The 18,943-nt window shown below is 37.4% G+C and overlaps 1 protein-coding gene across 1 annotated transcript in view; it reads right to left on the bottom strand.

Annotated features, from left to right (window-relative positions):
- The window catches only part of TMEM144 (transmembrane protein 144), a 62,705-nt gene extending 47,220 nt beyond the window's left edge, over positions 1-15,485 (bottom strand). Inside the window, exons 1-5 of the mRNA XM_025385995.1 lie at positions 15,383-15,485; positions 13,332-13,397; positions 4,613-4,734; positions 3,337-3,506; positions 786-908 (exon numbers count right to left, since the gene is read on the bottom strand). Coding sequence (XP_025241780.1) covers positions 786-908; positions 3,337-3,445 — 232 coding nt within the window. The 5' untranslated portion in view covers positions 3,446-3,506; positions 4,613-4,734; positions 13,332-13,397; positions 15,383-15,485. The remainder of the gene's footprint in view (positions 1-785; positions 909-3,336; positions 3,507-4,612; positions 4,735-13,331; positions 13,398-15,382) is intronic.
- Positions 15,486-18,943: the final 3,458 nt, after the last annotated feature.

Genomic DNA, 18,943 nt, shown 5'->3' with positions numbered 1-18,943 from the left:
TAAATCTTGGTGGAAATCTAAAAGCTAACTCTTTTGTCTTCTAACTTATGAACTTCACTAAATCATTTAACTCCTCAGAGACTCAAATTAAGTGGGTAATAAATAAATTTTAATTTTAATTTTTTAAATAAATTTTTAACATTTTCACATGTATTTGCTCTTAATGAAATTATTTCTAAAGATCATTGATACTTGGAATTCTCTTTGCTGAAGAAAAAAAGACCTCCTGGGGTGTATTTATATTAATTGAAGGGAAACACTTGATTGACCAAGCCAAGTTACGAATTCTAATTATATAGTTTCAGGTACTGATAAGGCAACAGAAAGATTTTTGTTTACTTTGCTTTTCTGTTAACAAGCCCTTTTGAAATGAAGTATCTTCACATTGGCCTAATTAGGTTAAGCCCTAAAAATGATATTAGTAGAGATTACTATTTAATAAATATTTTCTGATAAACATCCTGGAAAAAAGGGGCAGAACACACTAAAATAATAAATAAGTTATGCTTGAATAGATGGAGAATAATTAAAATGTTTTTACTGTAATAATTTTCTACCACGAACTTAGAAGTAAATCATTTAGAGGAATAAATCAGGTGGAACAAATCAGGTAAAGCACTAAAAATATTCATTGAGCATGTGAAGGCAAGAAAGTAGTTAATTTCTAGTATTTATGACTAAGGGTTATTCAGAATCACTGTTTGTGCTATTTCCTCCTACTGTGAGCGAGAATTATTTTGATCATTATGTTACATAATAAAAGTATAAATTATATCAGACATTACCTGTTGCCCAAATGCAGCCTCCAAGCATTGCAAAAGGCCAAAACTTTGGGCAATGCAATATCAGATTGACCACCAAGGCAACCAACCATATGGCAGCACAAAGGACCCACTGGAGAAACATTCCTGGAAATAAACAAACTCGGTGTTAGTGGTTCAAATTGAATTGAATAAATTTGTGCTCAGGAATATCTATGAGGTGGTATTATAGGAATGGTCACAATTTATTGAATGCCATATGCCATGGACTTTGCACATTTCATTCTTATGACTACTCTGCATCATAATTAACCCCAGCTCAAAGATAGAGAAAATGAATCTGCAATTAAGCAATGTGTCCAAACAGGTAGTAGTTTGTTGAGCTGGAATTTAAACCCAGGTTGACTCCAAGGCTTAGACACAGTGTGCTCTGGCTTAATATTATTTTTTTCTATTAGACAAATCAAGAATTTTCAGCCAAAGAGTGATGGCAAGACCAAGTGCATATTCTCATTCAGATGCCACACTGAGTACTCTTGCATCCCCAAAACCTGGTAGTAAGTACTTCAGAATAGCATGACAGTAATTTAAACCTTCAGTGACCATTTATGCCAGCTCTGGGATAAAAATAAAATCATTTATGGTCATACATAGGCCTCATACAGTTAGAGTTCAATGCCTATGATGAGTCAGGCATTATAAACCTGAGAATTAGCTTTCTAGGTCAAGGTTACTCTACTTTCTATACTTTGAGTTGCCATTTTCCAGTTATCTGAAGATAAGCTGGTGATGAGGTGTATCTGTACCTTTTTGAGGCTTCTGCATCACTAAGGATTTAAAGATTAAAAGGATGAGCAAATAGTTGACATTGAAAGAAATACTGAGGCAGTTAAAACTCAATGGATTACTTCTGGCACTAACTTTGGAAGATTGTTGCCCTTCTTGGATTCAATCTCATGGTGGAGGAGAGAGAAAAAATGGCTGCTAATCTCTATGACAAAAGAGTAGAATCAGCCAGGCGTGGTGACTCCCGTCTGCAATCCTAACACTTTGGGAGGCCGAAGTGGGTGGACTGCCTGAGCTCAGGAGTTCGAGACCAGCCTGCACAACATGGTGAGACTCCATCTCTACTAAAACTACAAGAAATTAGCCGAGTGTGGTAGTGTGTGCCTGTAGTTCCAGCTACTTGGCAGGCTGAGACATGAGAATCACTTGAACCCTAAAGGCGGAGGTTGCAGTGAGCCAAGATTATGATACTTCACTCCATCCTCGGTGCAAGAGTGAGACTCTGTCCCCTCAAAAAAATGAAAAATAAAAAATAAAAAGAGTAGAATCACAGAGATGAAAAGAAACTTCATTTTATAAGTTGTTCGCTTTACAAATGAGAAACTGAAAACAGCAGAGCTGGTAATATTTGCCCAGGATCACAAAGCTACTTGTGGAAGACTAAAAGCTAGATCCTCTACCCATTTTTTTTTTGTTCTTCAGGTAGTTCCTATTCTTGTCCTAACTCCAGAGGAAAAGAGAAGAAAGGCCCTGGAGCAAAACAATTTGTAATCGTATTTTCTAAGTGCACGAAGACAAAGAATTGGGGAAATAACACAACTGTGGTCAGGTAATAAATACTACCAAAGAAGTAATCCCAACATGTGTTCACCATCAATCTCAATTCCTTCTCCCGGCTTCAATATGGAAGTCAGGTAAATACAAATAACTCTTGCTTCTCCTTCTCCAAAACTCACATTAGTCAGTTCTGCTATGATGTAACATGTGCATTCCTTGAAATCACTGCACTATGCAAAATCATGCAGTAAAAACTACAGAGCATATGGGGAAAATGGGACTAGGGGAACAACACTCAACCCAATTAAAATGGTAGTACAGTTTTAACTGGTTAACTGGTTAATTACATGAATGCTGTAATAAATAGGGCATTTTAATTGAAAAAGTCCAGAAGTTTGCTCCTGGAAGTGGGTGTCCAAAGGGTTGCGGCTTAAAAGTTACTGTGAAGGTGTTGGGTGAGGAGTTCTGATAGCAGATGTGGTTGGATGGAATACTTCATAACCACATGTGGTGAGCTAAGAGAGCTGGTCGATATTTGAAGGACGTGCGGGTATATGCGTGCATTGTGTGCATTATCACACATCTTTATTCATCTAGGTGCAGTTTTCTGTGTTTATCTAGAGCTTTCTCACACACAAAATTGCACATAAGCCAGCCAAAAATCTGTTATGCTTAAATTGTTCTCCAATATATCAATCATGTTGAAGATTCATGTTTTCAAAACAAGTGTTATTAGTAGAACTGACTATAAATTTCTTCCATTCATATAATGGCCCAAGAGCTTTCCTGACAGTAACCTCCCTAGCTTTACCATGAAACAACCTTAGTGGTTCTCCTATTCTGACTTGCAGACAAACTGGTATGGGCACTGTCAAATGATTAATTTTAAGCTCTATTCATTAGGTATCAAGATCAACATGATTTATTTTTGTAGCTGTACTTTTAAAAGACCAAAAAAGGAACTTCATTTTTAAAAATAATATAACGTTAACAATCAAGGAAAAATAATTACCATCACCAGTATCAAATTTTTTAAGTGGCACAAAATTTGAGCCAAACAAAAGGATAGCTACAAAACAGGAGATGTAACCAAAGGTTAGGTCTGCTCCATTATTGCTCATGGTTCCAGTCTTGATGAGTTTAGCTGGTTCACTTTAGACTTGATGTACTTTTCAGGAGCTTCTGAAATTAAAAAAAAAAAAAAAAAAGAAAGAAACAATTGAGATGTGACTCTGTGAACAAATTGTGATTCACATATTTATCAAATTTTTCAAAAGTATGCTAAGACTCCTTTCTGTGGATAGTTAGGACATGACAGAAGTATATATTATGCTTGTACTTCATGCTCATTTATTCTATCAGCAAATATTTTTGATCACTAGCCTACAATTTAAAAAGAACAACTTTGTCTTCAGGGCTTGAAAGCCTAACTTCTTCTAAGATCTGAAGACAATTTTTAGTACATTACAAAAAAAAAAAAAAAATTCTCCTGTGTAGATTCCACCACTGCAGAAAGTTTTAGTGAACAACACAGCTAAACTTATTTAACAGCTCTAGCTCCTCTATGAAGAAAAGGACTAAAACCACAAATAACCAAGAATTAGACATTTTTTCATAAAGTTAGCATTTAGAAAAGGCCACTGAATACAATTCAGATTTTTAGTTTCCTGAGATACAGGAGAAAAAAACACCACCAAAGTAATTTTATCACAGGGTGCAGAGTCTTTCCACAATGCCATCTTGGATTCTTTCATATTTAGCACACTGGCCCTTTGGAATAAGCCCCCTGGAATAGAATCAGAATAATCCAGTGGTTTCTTTTTCCCTGCAAATTTAATGTTATATTAATAACTTCTTGTATATATGTATTGAATAAAGTACACCTGAAATCAAATCACCTTTCCTTGTTATTTTATTTCACAATGACAAACATTTAAAGGTCCATGTATTGTTCCTTATGTGTTCTTGCAGAGAATATTAAATATACAACAACCTACAAAATATATTATTTACCATTCTTAAAGATAGTTTAACTGAAAACAAGGATCACTTCAAAACTGGTCATAAACTTTAGTAAAGAAAATGTGTATTTGAAATTGTGTGGACTTTCTTAAAACAAAAACAAAAACAAAAACACATTGCTATTAAGAAAACATCCTCTATAGGGATGTGGTTGAGGAAGAGACACTGAGGCACATTTCAACATTGACACAATAATGCTATTCAATAAATATAAGAATAATTCTACTGTTAGGCTCAAAGAGAGGTTCAGCCCTGCAGAGACTTACATGGGTTATGACTCAAGGGTCAGCTGAAGCAGGTGCTTGCTGCTAAGATAACAGAGGTGCCAAGATAACAGAGGTGCAACAGGTCAGAGATGCAGGAAGTGTCTTGAAAAGCTAACCTATGACTAAAAAGACACATGATTGGGTTATAACGCATTATTTTCTCCTCATTTTAATTAACAACAAGCAAAGCAAAGCAAAACCTTTATGTGTACATTCATAAAAAGAGAATGTCTAACCTTCAAGAGTGGCAAATTATTTATTGAAAAGAAGGCTCCACAAAGGCCCTACACCTCTGAAACGGAGAGAATAATTTGACATGCTAATTAGAGTGCATGAGCTGCATTTTGACTACTGAATAAACATCAATCAGTTATTACCTACAGATAAATGAAGTTTATTGCATGCAGCTCTTGTACATTTCAGGGCATGTGATCTTATTTCATTGTGAATTGGCAATAACTTACTGTCTTTAAAAAGGCTCTACCTCGCTCTAAAACAATGACATTTTTGTGGAAAAGAAAAGGAGTATCACTCCATCCAGCACATTTTTTCCAATTCTTCCTGCACAAAACCTAAAAAGTCTCAAACATTATTTTAATGTTTTCTTTTCAGAGTCCGCTGATATTTTGTCAAACTATATTAATTCATTTTTATTTTATTACTTTTGTTTCATTTATTAGTAAATACTTCTCCTTTACATTTTTCCTAGTAATTTAAACTTCTACGCAGACTTGGAAAAAATTCGTATTTGGTATGTTCTGATCAATACTGTTTGCTCCACTCCAACTAAAATTTCCTTTTTTGTTTCATGTTGATTTCCCCAAATCTCCCGGCAAGTACCGCCTGTCTTTGGGCTAAAATTAACAGTGCTTGAATGTATTTATTCTGAGCCTTGATTTTTCTTTTTAACCATGAGCACATTTTTGAAAAATCATGAGACGCTCCCCTGCAAAGCGACTTTGCTTTCCTTTGAGTGGCTGTACTCACTGCGTTCCGGGCTGGCGGCTGAAGCTCCTTCCTACTCAGCGCCGGCGCGATCCGCCCCTACATGCCTGCGTGGAGCCGGAGCCTGACTCATTCCCTCTACGTGCTGGGGGCGGTCTGGCCAGCGTTTACTTTCTGCGGGAACAATTTCCCACACACCGACCGGGAGGAGAGGGGAGGGCTCTCGCACCCGTGACCCAAAGTCCCATTCCCAGGGTGCTCGCGAAGAGCGCCAATCCAGCCTTGACTTCCTGCTGGGACGTTTACCTCCCTAAGGAGGGTGGAGAGGGGAGGGCTTTAGCACCGGTGACCCAGAGGCCTTCATAGGACAGCAGGTTGGGGAACGCCTTCCTTCAGTTGCTGTCCTGGAGTGAATTGTCAGGTGGCTCATGAGGAGTCGTCAACCCTGGGTGGGTCAACCAGGAAACTAGAAGAGTTTTGTGTATTTCAAGAGGTGATTATTCAGGGAACTCTCAGCATGTCACCCTCTCTAAGTATCACAGAGGGAGGTATTATTTGTGCAGTTTATGGATAAAACAAAAGGTTGAGGAATTTCACACCACTGTAAAAGATTATCTCAAGTGAATTTTTCCACTTGGTATTAAGAAATTCATTTGCACCACTGATGTCAGTAACATCTCTCATGACATCACAAGATTTCACTTGTAATCACTAACTATAGATGCAACCAAGCCATTTATCTGTACAGGCCATTTATCTGTTTTGTTTTGTTTTGTTTTGTTTTTGTAGACGGAGTCTCGCTCTGTTGTCCAAGCTGGAGTGCAGTGGCGCGATCTCGGCTCACTGCAATCTCCACCTCCTGGATTCAAGCAATTCTCCTGCCTCAGCCTCCTGAGTAACTGGACTACAGGCGCCCACCACCACAACCGGCTAATTTTTTGTATTTTTAGTAGAGACGGGGTTTCACCGTGTTAGCCAGGATGGTCTGGATCTCCTGACCTTGTGATCTGCCCACCTCGGCCTCCCAAAGTACTGGGATTACAAGCGTGAGCCGCTGCTCCAGGCCTGTATTTTTATCTAATATGTACTTAGTGTCACATGAGAATATATGTTCTAGGTTTCTCAAGCTTGACTGCACATAATGGCCGAGGGAAGTGGCTTTAAAAAACAAAATAAAACAAAACTAATATCTGGATCCAATACCAAAGCAATTAAAATAGAATCTCTGAGTATGTGACTCAGGAATCATTTCCTTTCAAAAGTCTTCCCGGGCTGACTCTAATGTGAAGCTAGGCTCAAGAATCATATTCTAATCAATACTTGTCAAACTGTATTGCCAGTAAGAATAACCTGAGGAATGGGTTAAAATGCAGGTTCCCAACATCTTTATTTAGATTTTGAGGAACATTGTTCTAGTTCTGTACTGTCCAATATGTAGCCACTAGCAGCATGTGGTTATTTAAAATTAAATCACAATAAAATATTTAGTAGTTCGCTTGCACTGGATACCTTTCAAGTGCTCAGTAGCCAGATATGCAGATTATAGAACATTTCTGTCATTGCAGAAAGTTCTACTGGAAAACACTGCTCTAGACTGTTAGCCATGGAAGTACAAAGGTTACCCAGATAAAATCATCTCTTCAGTTGGAAGAGATGTATACAGGCTCGCCTGTAATACCAGCACTTTGGGAGGCTGAGGCCGGGGGCTCATGAGGTCAGGCATTGGAGATCAGCTTGGCCAACATGGTGAAACCCTGTCTCTTCTAAAAATACAAAAATTAGCCGGGCGTGGTGGTGCATGCCTGTAATCCCAGCTACTTGGGAAGCTGAGGCAGGAGAATCACTTGAACCCGGAGGCGGAGGTTGCAATGAGCCAAGATAACACCACTGCTCTCTAGCCTGGACGACAGAGCAAGCCCCAAAAAAAAAAAAAAAAAAAAAAAGAAATCATCTCTTCATGTGGGTTCACATATACCAAAGGAAGCAAACTTTAAGTTGGAAAGGGGAAGTGCAGGTTCTGTGCTAGTCTGAGTTCAAAGAAAGCTTCTCTGAGGAAGTCATATTTAACTGGAGACCATCCAGTGGTTGGTAATGGGTGTAGCATTCACAGGAAGGAGAAAACACAAGGACTGTTAAAAGATGACATTTCCTAAAAGGAAGTTCTGCCTTAAACATTAATCACATTCATAAACTATCATGTCAGCTGAGCAGATGGGAAGGCAAAATAACATTTCATTTAAAGAATTAAAGCAGCAAAACTTTTTCACTTAAGGAAGAGGATTAATTTAGCAGTTCAGAAAGATTTTGAAGAAATCAGTTCCCCTTTTCACATATGCACACTTAAGACATACACACATATACAAACTCACTTCCAAAAATATAGGGCCTAAATCCAACCTAGAATTGTTTCACTTCATCGTCACAAGATCATGTGATTTATTCTTGCTTCAAACTCACATGAAGAAGTTAAAGCTTGTGTCAGCATTTGTTGAGAATTTCTGAAGTCTAAAAGTGAGTTGGGGGCTGAATTAGGCCTGAGAAGATTCATTATGGGATATGCCAAGCCATTGCTTTTTACATTATGCCACAGAGCAAATCCAAACATGGATGACTCTATTCTTAAACTGAAATTTTTCTTTCAAATTGTTTCATATACATTAATGCCTAAACATAATGGTCAGTATTGGAAGAGTCCTGGCAGACACTAGAAGATCCAGGTTCTGATTTTAGCTTCATCTGTTAGCAATATTTCTCACGGAAACTCATTTAGTCTTTTTAAACCTCAATTTCTTAACATGTAAAATGATAATAATAAGACCTGTGCACCTCCCCATTTTATATGGTCAGAAGATATATATATATATGTATATATATAACATTATGTATATATAACATTATGTATATATAACATTATTACTAGGACTTCTGGTTTCTGCTCTGACATTTGAAAGGTGTGAAAGTCTCCACTCCCATCATCACAACAAGAAAAAAATGAGCAAATCAAAAATCAACAACTCTTTTTAGATCTGCAGAGAATTGATGTCATAGGACATGCCACCTCTTTGCAAACTGAACAGATAGATGAATACAGAGAATTACAGCTTATCAGGACAGCAAAAACTACTGGAGCCATTAAAGGGTAGGGGGGCATTTATACAGTATTTGGTATGTTGCTGAAGGCTGAGTGTGACTAACTTGAGAGTTGAAAACTCAGAGACAGAGGGAATCATTCATATAGGAGCATCCACACATTAATGAGTTTTACTTTCAGAAGATAGGACAAAACTTTTCTCTTTTTTCCTGGCATGTGGGAGGAAAAAAATAACTACTTGAAATATATTCAGAAACAAAAGCCTGCCCTCAAGGTAAACTTTACCCCAGAGCTTTATCTGAATTAGAGAAAAGGCAACTAGACAGTCTGAACACCTTCTACATTTTCTTTCTCACATAAGGAGAAAAACAAAAGAAGAAACTCTTATGAAGTAAGTTCACAACTCAGGGATTTTGGACAACTAGAAAACAAAGTTTTAGATGTTGGTGAAGATACAGAGAAAAGGGAATGCATATACACTGTTGATGACGATGTAAACTAGCACAACCCTTATGGAAAACAGTATAGGGATTTCTCAAATAACTGAAAATAGAAGTACCATTCAGCCCAGCAATCCTACTATTGGGTATCCACTCCAAGGAAAAGAAATTGTTATATCAATGACACTTGCACTCATATATTTATTGGGGTACTATTTACAATAGCAAAGTCATGGAGTCATCCTAAGTGTCCATCAATAGTTGATTGGATAAAGAAAATGTGGTATATATAAACTATGGAATATTATGCAGCCATAAAAAGCAGTGAAATCATGTCCTTTGCAGCAACATGAATAGAGCTAGAGGCCATTGTCCTAAGTGAAATAACTCAGACAGAAAATAAAGTGCGGCACGCTCTCGCTTATAAGTGGGAGCTAAACAATGGGTACACATGGATATAAAGGTGAAATAATAGATACTAGGGACTCCAAAACAGAGAAAGGTGGGAGAGGAGAGCAGGTTGAAAAATTATCTATTGGCTCTAATGTTTACTGTTTGGGTGATGGGTTTACTAGAAGCCAAAACCTCACCATTACAGAATATATCCATGTAGGAAACCTGCACATGTGCCTTCTGAATCTAAAATTTTTAAAAAAGAAATAATAAAAAAATAGAGATTTTTATCATAACATTATAGAATGTATCAACTCTCCAATATCTTACGACCACATAAATAGTGCTCTGGTATAATAACTGTGGATCACAACTAGAGAGAGTTGCAAGACACAGACTCTGCTTAAGAATGAGTCTCTAAGAAAACCCAAAAACAACAAATAGGGGAGACAAAAATAAAGATATTAGAGAAAATAGAAGCCTCCGATCCTTACAGCTACAACCACCATTAAGCACAGTCTAACTTCTGGCCTGATAAACAAAAACTAAAGGTCTACTTATCTTGTTTTCTATTATCTGATACATCATGCCTTGCTTTCAATGAACAATTATAAGGCATGCTAAAAGGCAAGAGAAAACACAGCTCTGAAAAGACAAAGCAAGCATCAGAACCAGATTCAGATATGGCAGGGATGTGGGAATTATGAGACTGGATATTTAAAATATGCTATGACTAATATGCTAAGAGATCAACTGGGAAAAGTGCAAGAACAAATGTGTAATATAAACAGAAAGATGAAAACTCAAAGAATCAAAAGGAAATGTTAGAGAACAAAAAACATTATAATAGAAATGAGAAATGCTTTTGACAACTGCAAAAGAATCAGTGAGCTTGAAGGTATGTCAATGGAAACTTCCCAAACTTAAATGGAAACAGAAAACAGAATATGAAAAAAAAAACCCACAAAATTTCCAAGAACTGTACGAAAATTACAAAGGACATAAAATACAGGTAATAGGAATACCAGAAGGAAAAGAAAGAAAGCAGTGGAAGATACATAAATAATAGATATCTAGGTACCTAATAATAGTGGACAACTTTCTAAAATGAATAACAGACATCAAACCACAGATCCAGGAAGATCAGTTAACACCAAGCAAGATAAATTTTTTAAAAAACTACATGTAGGCATATTGTATACAAATTGTGGAAAATTAAACAAAGAGAAAATATTGAAAGGAGTCAGAGGAAAAACTATCACCTTACTTATAGAGGAACAAGGATGAGAATTACATCAGATTTCTCAGAAACCATGCAAGCAAAAAGAGGGTAGAGTGAAATATTTAGAGTGTTGAAAGAAAAATCCACCAACCTAGAATTTTTTTCCTATTCTTAATTGATCGCATAGATAACTGTTCAAAATAATAATATCAGTAATATATTGGGTCATATTAGTTTATGAATAAATGAAATAAATAACTGCAATGCTTTAAGGGACAGGAGTGAGGCACGGGAATAATCTTTCATACAGTACCTGCACTAACTGTGAAATGGTATAGTGTTATTGAAAAGTGGACTTAGTTGTAAATGTGTACTGCAAACTCTAGGGCAATTCCTAAAAACATATTTTTAAGTATAATTGATATGCTAAGAGAGGATAGAAAATATAATCATATAAAATGCTCAATTAAAACTAGAAAAGGGAGCAAAAGAGGTATATTAGTCTATTTGCACACTGCTGTAAAGATACTACCTGAAGCTGGGTAATTTATAAAGGAAAGAGGTTTAATTGACTCACAGCTCTGCATGGCTGGGGAGACCTCAGGAAACTTACAATCACGGCAGAAGGCGAAGGAGAAGAAAAGGCATGTCGTACATGGCAGCAGGTGAGAAGAAGCGAAGGGAAAGAGCTCCTTATAAAACCGTCAGATCTCGTGAGAACTCACTATCATGAGCACAGCATGGGGGGAAACCACCCACATGACCCAATCACCTCCTACCAAGTCCCTCTCTCAACAGGTGGGGATTATGGGGATTACAATTCCACTCAAGATTTGGGTGGGGGCACAGAGCCAAACCATATGAAGAGGGGAAAACAAAAAAGGGAAATAATTACAAGGGCAACAAACAGAAAACGGTATATGGGAGATATTAATCCAACTCTATCAAGAATCACTTTAAATATAAATGGCCTACCAATTAAAAGACAAAGACTGACAGAATGAATAAAATACAGGCATTAACTCTATGTTGTTTACCAGAAATCCATGTTAATTATAAAGACACAAAAGGAATGGAGAAAGATATATTTTTCTCTTCTTTTCTTTTCTTTTTTTTACCTTTGAAACGGGATCTCACTCTATCACCTGGGCTGGAGTGCAGTGGCGTAGTCATGGCTCACTGCAGTCTCGAACTCCCGAGCTCCAGTGATCCTCCCACCCCAGTCTCTTGAGTAGCTGGGACTGCAGGCATATGCCACCACAACAATCTAATTTTTAATTTTTTGTAGAGATGAGGTCTCACTATGTTGCCCAGGCTGGTCTTGAACTCCTGAACTCAAGAGACCCTCCTCCCTCAGCCTCCCCAAGTGCTGAGATTACAGCATGAGCCACCATGCCCAACAAGATATATTTTTCAAACACTAATCAAAGGAAAGTTAGAATAACTATTTTAACTTCAGACAAAGCAAACTTCAGAAAGGAAATTATTAGGAATAAAGAAGGCAATTACATAATGATAAAGGAGCCAACTGTCCAATAAGCCATAACAATCCTGTGTATGCACCTCACAACAGAGTGTCAAAATACATAAGGTAAAATCTGGTAAAACTGCAAGGAGAAATAGACACAAATAGACTATTGCAGTTGCGGTCTTCAATATTCCTCTATTAGTAACTGGCAAATCGAACAAGCAGAAAATCAGTAAGAATGTAATAGAGTGAATAATACTATCGCCACCTGGGTTTAATTGATGGTTATATCTCATTCAACTGCAGCAAAATACACGTTCTTCTCAACCTCGTATAGAACATTAACCTAGATACACTACATTTGCGGCCTTTCACATATGCCAGAACCTATAGAGCTACTATACAACATACAGAGTGCACTCTAATGTAAACGATGGAGTTTAGTTAATAATAATGTACCAATACTGGTTCATCAACTGTGAGAAATGTACAACTCAAACGCAGATGTTACTAATAGGGGAACTGTGAGAGAGTAGAGATGGATTATATGGGAACTCTTCTCTTATCTGCTCAATTTTTTTTCATAAATCTAAAACTGCTCTGAAAACAGTATGCGAAAGTATTATAATTTTAAGTTTGTGATTATTTTATGGCAGTTAAACTATTTTCTAAGCCTAGTGAAGGAAACCAGTCCCCTAAATGATCTCATCATATTTGCACATATATTTATATATTTAATATATATCAACATATTAAATATTAAATATATTAATGCAGAATATTAATATATATTAAATATATATTTAAATACGATGAGATTAGTGATGGGGTTGGCTTACTTCACCAGGCTGAGAAATACATATATATATTTAGATATGATGAAGTAATTGATGGGGTTGATAATTGATAATTGATGATATATATTTGCCCATTGATTTAAATGTATATTTAATTCATTTGACTATGTTTTTAGCCATTCACCAAATACAAGATTACTTATAAAGTGAGAAATCTACTGTCAAGTGGCATTTTATTCTTGTCTATAGAATCAAAACCAATACCAATATTTTCCGTATTTAATCTCTGAACACTTGTTTATCTTTTTATGATCTTTTAGGATGTTTAGATTTGGGAACTTTAAAAAAATCTAGGCTACTTACTCTCCTTCCTCCAGTTGCTAAATGATCCTATAGACTGAATGTATCTGCTCCTCGTTTTGAGGATCTCTGTGTATAATGAGAAATGATGACTGGTGAAGGCAGAAAAAAAAACCTGCTGACTCATTGGATAACATAATCAACCACTTTATTGTTTAAAATAACCCTTCCTCTGTTTTTTGGAAATGGAGAAGGAATCAATTTAACACATAATTTTCAAGTAGAATTTTATTATATCATAGAAGCAAACAAAAATTTCCAAGAATAATCTGAAATTAGGAAAAATGTGCCAGTTTACTAAGAAATAACGATGCTGTGTTGAAATGTTTCTCTCCTGATTCAAAGTATATTTTCCATGTAAAATGTTTTACAGTAAGAATACCCCAGGCTAGGCACAGTGGCTCACGCCTGTAATCCCAGCACTTTGGGAGGCCGAGGTGGGTAGATCACTTGAGGTCAGGAGTTCAAGATCAGCCTGACCAACATGGTGAAACCCCACGTCTACTAAAAATACAAAAAATTAGCCAGATGCGGTGGCGGCGCCTGTAATCCCAGCTACTTGGGAGGCTGAGGCAGGAGAATCACTTGAAACTGGGAGGTGAGCTGAGATTGAGCCACTGCACTCCAGCCTGGGTGACAAAGCGATACTCTGTCTCAAAAAAGCAAAAAAAAAAAAAAAAGCAAAAAAAAAGCATACCCCAATAACTAATAAAAATATTATCTTTGTTGATTTTAAAAGGAGAGTTCACAAAAATTAAAGATTTATTCCTTGAAAAGTTTATAATTCTGTAATTATAATAAACTGAATCAAAGATAACTATAATAATCTATTGTGAGCTTAAGAAAACACTAGTATACTTACTTATATTTGTATTTATAATCGACTTAATTTCATAAAGTCTTTGAAGCAATATGGAATAAAAACAATAAAATAATAGGAACAAAGGGAAAAACCTAGGAAATTAAGAAAGTCAAGATGAAACAAAACAGAGTTTAGATGCCAAGAACACATAGTTACTATAGATGACTTTCAATTTTGGTCTGAGTTTCACAAGAGAAAAGGCAAACAGTGGGTTAGGTTAGCTTCCTATTTAACTGCTATTTTTGTGAGACAGTTCTTCAGGAAAGAAAAGGTTTTTCTAGTAGTAAATTTTAGAACTGGCTAAAGTGGCGGTAGATCTAAAGATAAAGATAAATCAAAAGATTTATCTCTGAGGCATTTTTGAAGGTACTATTACACTCTTATACTCTTAACACTGGTGTATTCATTTGACAAATTTCATGGAGTATCTACTGTAAACCAGACACTCTTTTAGACATTGGGAACAGATAAAAACCCCTGCACCAACTTAACTTACATCTAAGAAAGGGAAACCAGATAATAGATGACATATATGGTATATGAAATAGTGATATGTCCTAAGGAAAAAAAAAAATTAAGGAGCCAGGAAGACTAGAGACTGTGTGCGTGTGTGTGTGTGTGAGTGTGTGTGTGGGTGTGTGGGTGTGAAGGTTGGGGGTACTGCATTTTAGGAAAGGAAGTCCTCACTGAGAGGGAGACATTTGAGTGAAGGCCTGGAGGAGGGAGTGGGAGTTGGGAGTGTGTCCAGTACAGAGGCCCTGAGGCAGATTTGAGGAAGGGCAAAGAAGTCACTGTAGCTGAGGTTGAGAGGTGGTAAGAAGGAGAGGGGTAGAAAATGGAGTTAGAGAGATAATGGGGGATGGGAAGAATGTGAGGGGCCTCATGGGCCTTATGGACTTTGGATATTTCTCTGGGAGAAATGGCGAACCTCTGAAGTGTTTTGATCACAGGAGCTGTATTAGTCATTTGTTACTGGGTAATAAATATAGCCATCCAAAATGTAGTGGCTTAAAAGAACACTAAACATGTATTATCTCTCATAGTTTCTGGGGATCAGTAATGTGGGAGCAGTTCAAGCAGGGCTTCCTACTCAGGGTTTCTCATCAAGTTGCAGTCAGAGCTGGGCTAGGGCTCTGGCCACCTGAAAAGGTGGTTGAGTCGAGAGGATCCACGTCCCAGGTGGTTTACTCACATGACTGACGAATTGGCTGTAGTTGATGTTGGGAGATCTCAGGCCTTCTTGACATGGGCCTCACCACAGGACTGCTTGTCTCATGGAATGTTACTGCCTTTCCACAGAGTGAGAAATCCAAGAAGGGGGCAGTGTCCTTGTCCTCTGTGACCTAGCATCTGAAGTCACACATCATCCCTTCTGCAGTGTTCTATTAGTCACACGGTTCATCCCTGATTTAGAGTGTAAGCAGATTGCATCATGGTGTGGATACCAGGAGGGTGGGGATCACTGGGAGCCATCCTGGAAGCTGACTCAGGCAGAAGAAAGGAGATAATTACTGGAACAATGTCTCCTCATAGGCATGAGTACATAGAATTTAGTGCAAAAGGAGAGGAAATAGCCTTTGTTAGGGACACAGAGGAGCATTTGATAGTAACAGTATAGAGGTGCAGTTAGAGGAAGGTAGGAAGATCTTATGGTAGGAGCTTGTGCACATTCTCGTCTAATTTTTTCTCTGTTTCTCAGTGAAATAGGAAACAAGGTCTTAGGTCAAGAGTGAGGATTGGGAAGAAGGTGTTTGCTAGACATTCATCAGTATTTCAAGTTTTTCAGTATCTTTTAAGTGATGCAGTGCTCATTGCCACTAACCCTTGTTTGGTCATATTATAAAGGAGGAAAAAAAGTTCTATTTTTTGATCATTGTTCTATTGTAAGAAGCACAGCCCGAGCTTTAGTAAAGTGAAAAAGCCCCAACTCTGTGTATATATATATTTTTCATTTTAAGGACAGTAATTTTTTCTTTTTGATTTCAAGAACTTTCTATGTTTACAGCATAGAAAGTTTTACGCTATAAGCATCTTTTGGTGCAATTAGACAACTTTGTTACTTCTGCTGATAGAATAGAGTAAAATACAGATAATAACATTTGCTTAAAGGAGACATTTAAAAAATAAGACATGGTTTGTCTTAGCCCGATCAGCCTAAAACCACCAGGGACAACCTGTAAACAAACCAATCGAGTTTACTGACTCATTGCAGTGTGGGGACTGCACAACAGAGCAACTGTGAGGTATCTCATCAAACAAAGGAAAATATAGAGTTAACATAGGATTTTGCTGAAGAGTGGAATTTAGGTGTGATGTAAATGAGGTGATGTTCTATGGGCTCTAAGCAAGTATGGTTGTGTATAAAAGGGGTCAACCTCAGCTCTGTACTGTGAAATGGACCTATGGTCCTTGTCTTAGTCCATTTTGTGTTGCTATAAAGGAATATTTGAGGCTGGGCAATCTCTAAGGAAAAGAGGTTTATTTGGCTCTCTGTTCTGCAGGCTGTACAAGAAGCATGGCACCAGTATCTGCTCCTGGCGAGAGGCTCAGGCTGCTTCCACTCATGGTAGAAGGTGAGGGGAGGTGTTGTATGCTGAGATCATATGGTGAGAGAGGAAGCAACGAGGGAGGAGGGAGGTTCCAAGCTCTGTTTAACAGCCAGCTCTCTTGAGAACGAATAAAGTAAGAACTCACTCACTGCTCCCTACCCCAGGGAGGGCATTAATCTATTCATGAGGCATCCACCCTGATAACCCAAATACCTCTCGTTAGGCTCCACCTCCAACACATTGGTTTGGGGGAGACAAACATTCAAACCATAGCAGTCCTGTTTTCTTGGAAATGAAGTTAAAAAAGATGTCAAATGTTGTGTCCTGAGACCCATTCTTTGAAGCTTTGCACAGGGGCTGTAAATCAAGGCTTCACTGATCACAATGACTTGACTCCTCCAGATAAGAGTGAGATGTTTCATTCTTATTGCAATAATTTTAAACAGCAATGCATCTGATAGTCTATGATTTCAGAGAATAAAATTTCTCAGTAAGTAAGCAGTAGTCCCTCTAAGAACTGGGTTTTTAGGGCATTTTATGACTGCAATATGTATTTGGGAAAAATATTGTTTTCTGATAAATTTGCACCTAGCTTAATGGGCAGCTCTGGTTCCAGACTCACGAATGTCAGGGACATTGCTTTCTTGGTCCAGGTAATTTTCTCAGACTATAGTCTATAACTTACTATGATTCTAAACATTGATGAATAAGTCACTGTCACTTCCTAGGTAATCTGAGTCAAGACATATAAAGAGTTTGTATTTCATATTTTAAATTTATAATACAAGGTGGTTGGAAGAAGTCTTCAACAGAATATGTATATAGAACTAGACAGTTTTTAAATGTTAGTGACTAAATTACAGTGCCTCCCACAGCATGTTTACTGGAACTTAGCATCCAAGTGTCCCACAATTAGGTTTGTCAGTTTCCAACAGGGAGCCTCAAGGTGCTCAGACTCCAACTGTGGCATCTTCAAAACTTTTCTTTCTGGTTCTAGCTTGCTCTAGCTAGCAACCACTATCATCAAAGCTGTCTGAGGAAGACCTCCCGTTGCTGCGACTGACGGGACTCTTGGTGGAAGCCCTATTCCTATGTGCCCATGGCTGCAGCTCCCCAAGGGAGCAGGACATTGTTGGATTCTCTAAGAAGCTCAGAGGAAGTCACTTCTCACTGTGGTGCCATATGGGACTTGAAGTCGTTCTACTCATGCTCTGTTTTTCAGTAAAGCTGCTTTTGCCTCTGTCTTCTGTGCCATGTCTCCTGCAATGAATTCCCAAAACTTAAAGCAAACAAAACCAAAACCCAAAGCAATAAATAAATAAATAAATAAATAAATAAATAAATAAACCGAACAAATCAACTAATTAAAAAAAAAAAAAAGAAGAAGAAGAAATGAAGTCAACATTCTTTGAGATCCAGCTCTGATTCTACCTTACACAATGATCAAACCACAACACTTAACTTCAGCCCACAGGTCACCACAATTTTGTCAAAAACAAAAGTGCGTTGAGATTGTATAGTTAAAGACCTCATCTGTTGATTTTCTTAAAAAGAAAACAGGAAACAGCCTGTCCAGGTAATTCAAAATATCTGTCTTAGAGACCAAAAACTGCTCATAGGGTTACATTTAAATAAAAGTTTCTACTTGATTTTACTCATCAACAATTTTAAAACTCTTGAGTCCAATCTTAGCCAGGACATCCTTTTGCATAAGTAATCTTACAAATCTTACAAATGGCCCCCCTCTCCCCCAGTAAATGCACATGGTCGTTTCTACCTTGCTTGTTGACACAGCTGTGTGATTTTCTTAAGCAGTGTTCCCCAGTCAGTAGATTCACAGGGTGAGAGTTGGCGTAATACCTGTGATGAAAAGACAGAGGAGAAGGCTCATTGAAGGTGCTGATGAGAGTATCATTGATGAGATTCATCAAGGGCCCTAATAGGGCTGGAGAAATAAGTAAGAAAAAAAGAAGGTACTGATGGAAAAGGCTTCTAAAGAAAGACTTCTCAATGATATATAATAACACTAACCATAACTACTAATAATTATTGAGCCTTTATTTGGGAAGGCACTGCAAAAAGAGCCTTATCTGCATTATCTTGTTCAATTCTTAGAACAGCTTGCTGAGTTACATACTATTATTTCCTCCATTTTATGAATGAGGATTCTGTATCTCAAAGAGTAACTTCCTCAGATCCATGTG

This window comes from Theropithecus gelada, chromosome 5 (assembly GCF_003255815.1).
Source record: "Theropithecus gelada isolate Dixy chromosome 5, Tgel_1.0, whole genome shotgun sequence".
NCBI lineage: Eukaryota > Metazoa > Chordata > Mammalia > Primates > Cercopithecidae > Theropithecus > Theropithecus gelada.
Note: the sequence above shows the minus strand (reverse complement) of the source record. Positions and strands in the feature narration are given on the sequence as shown.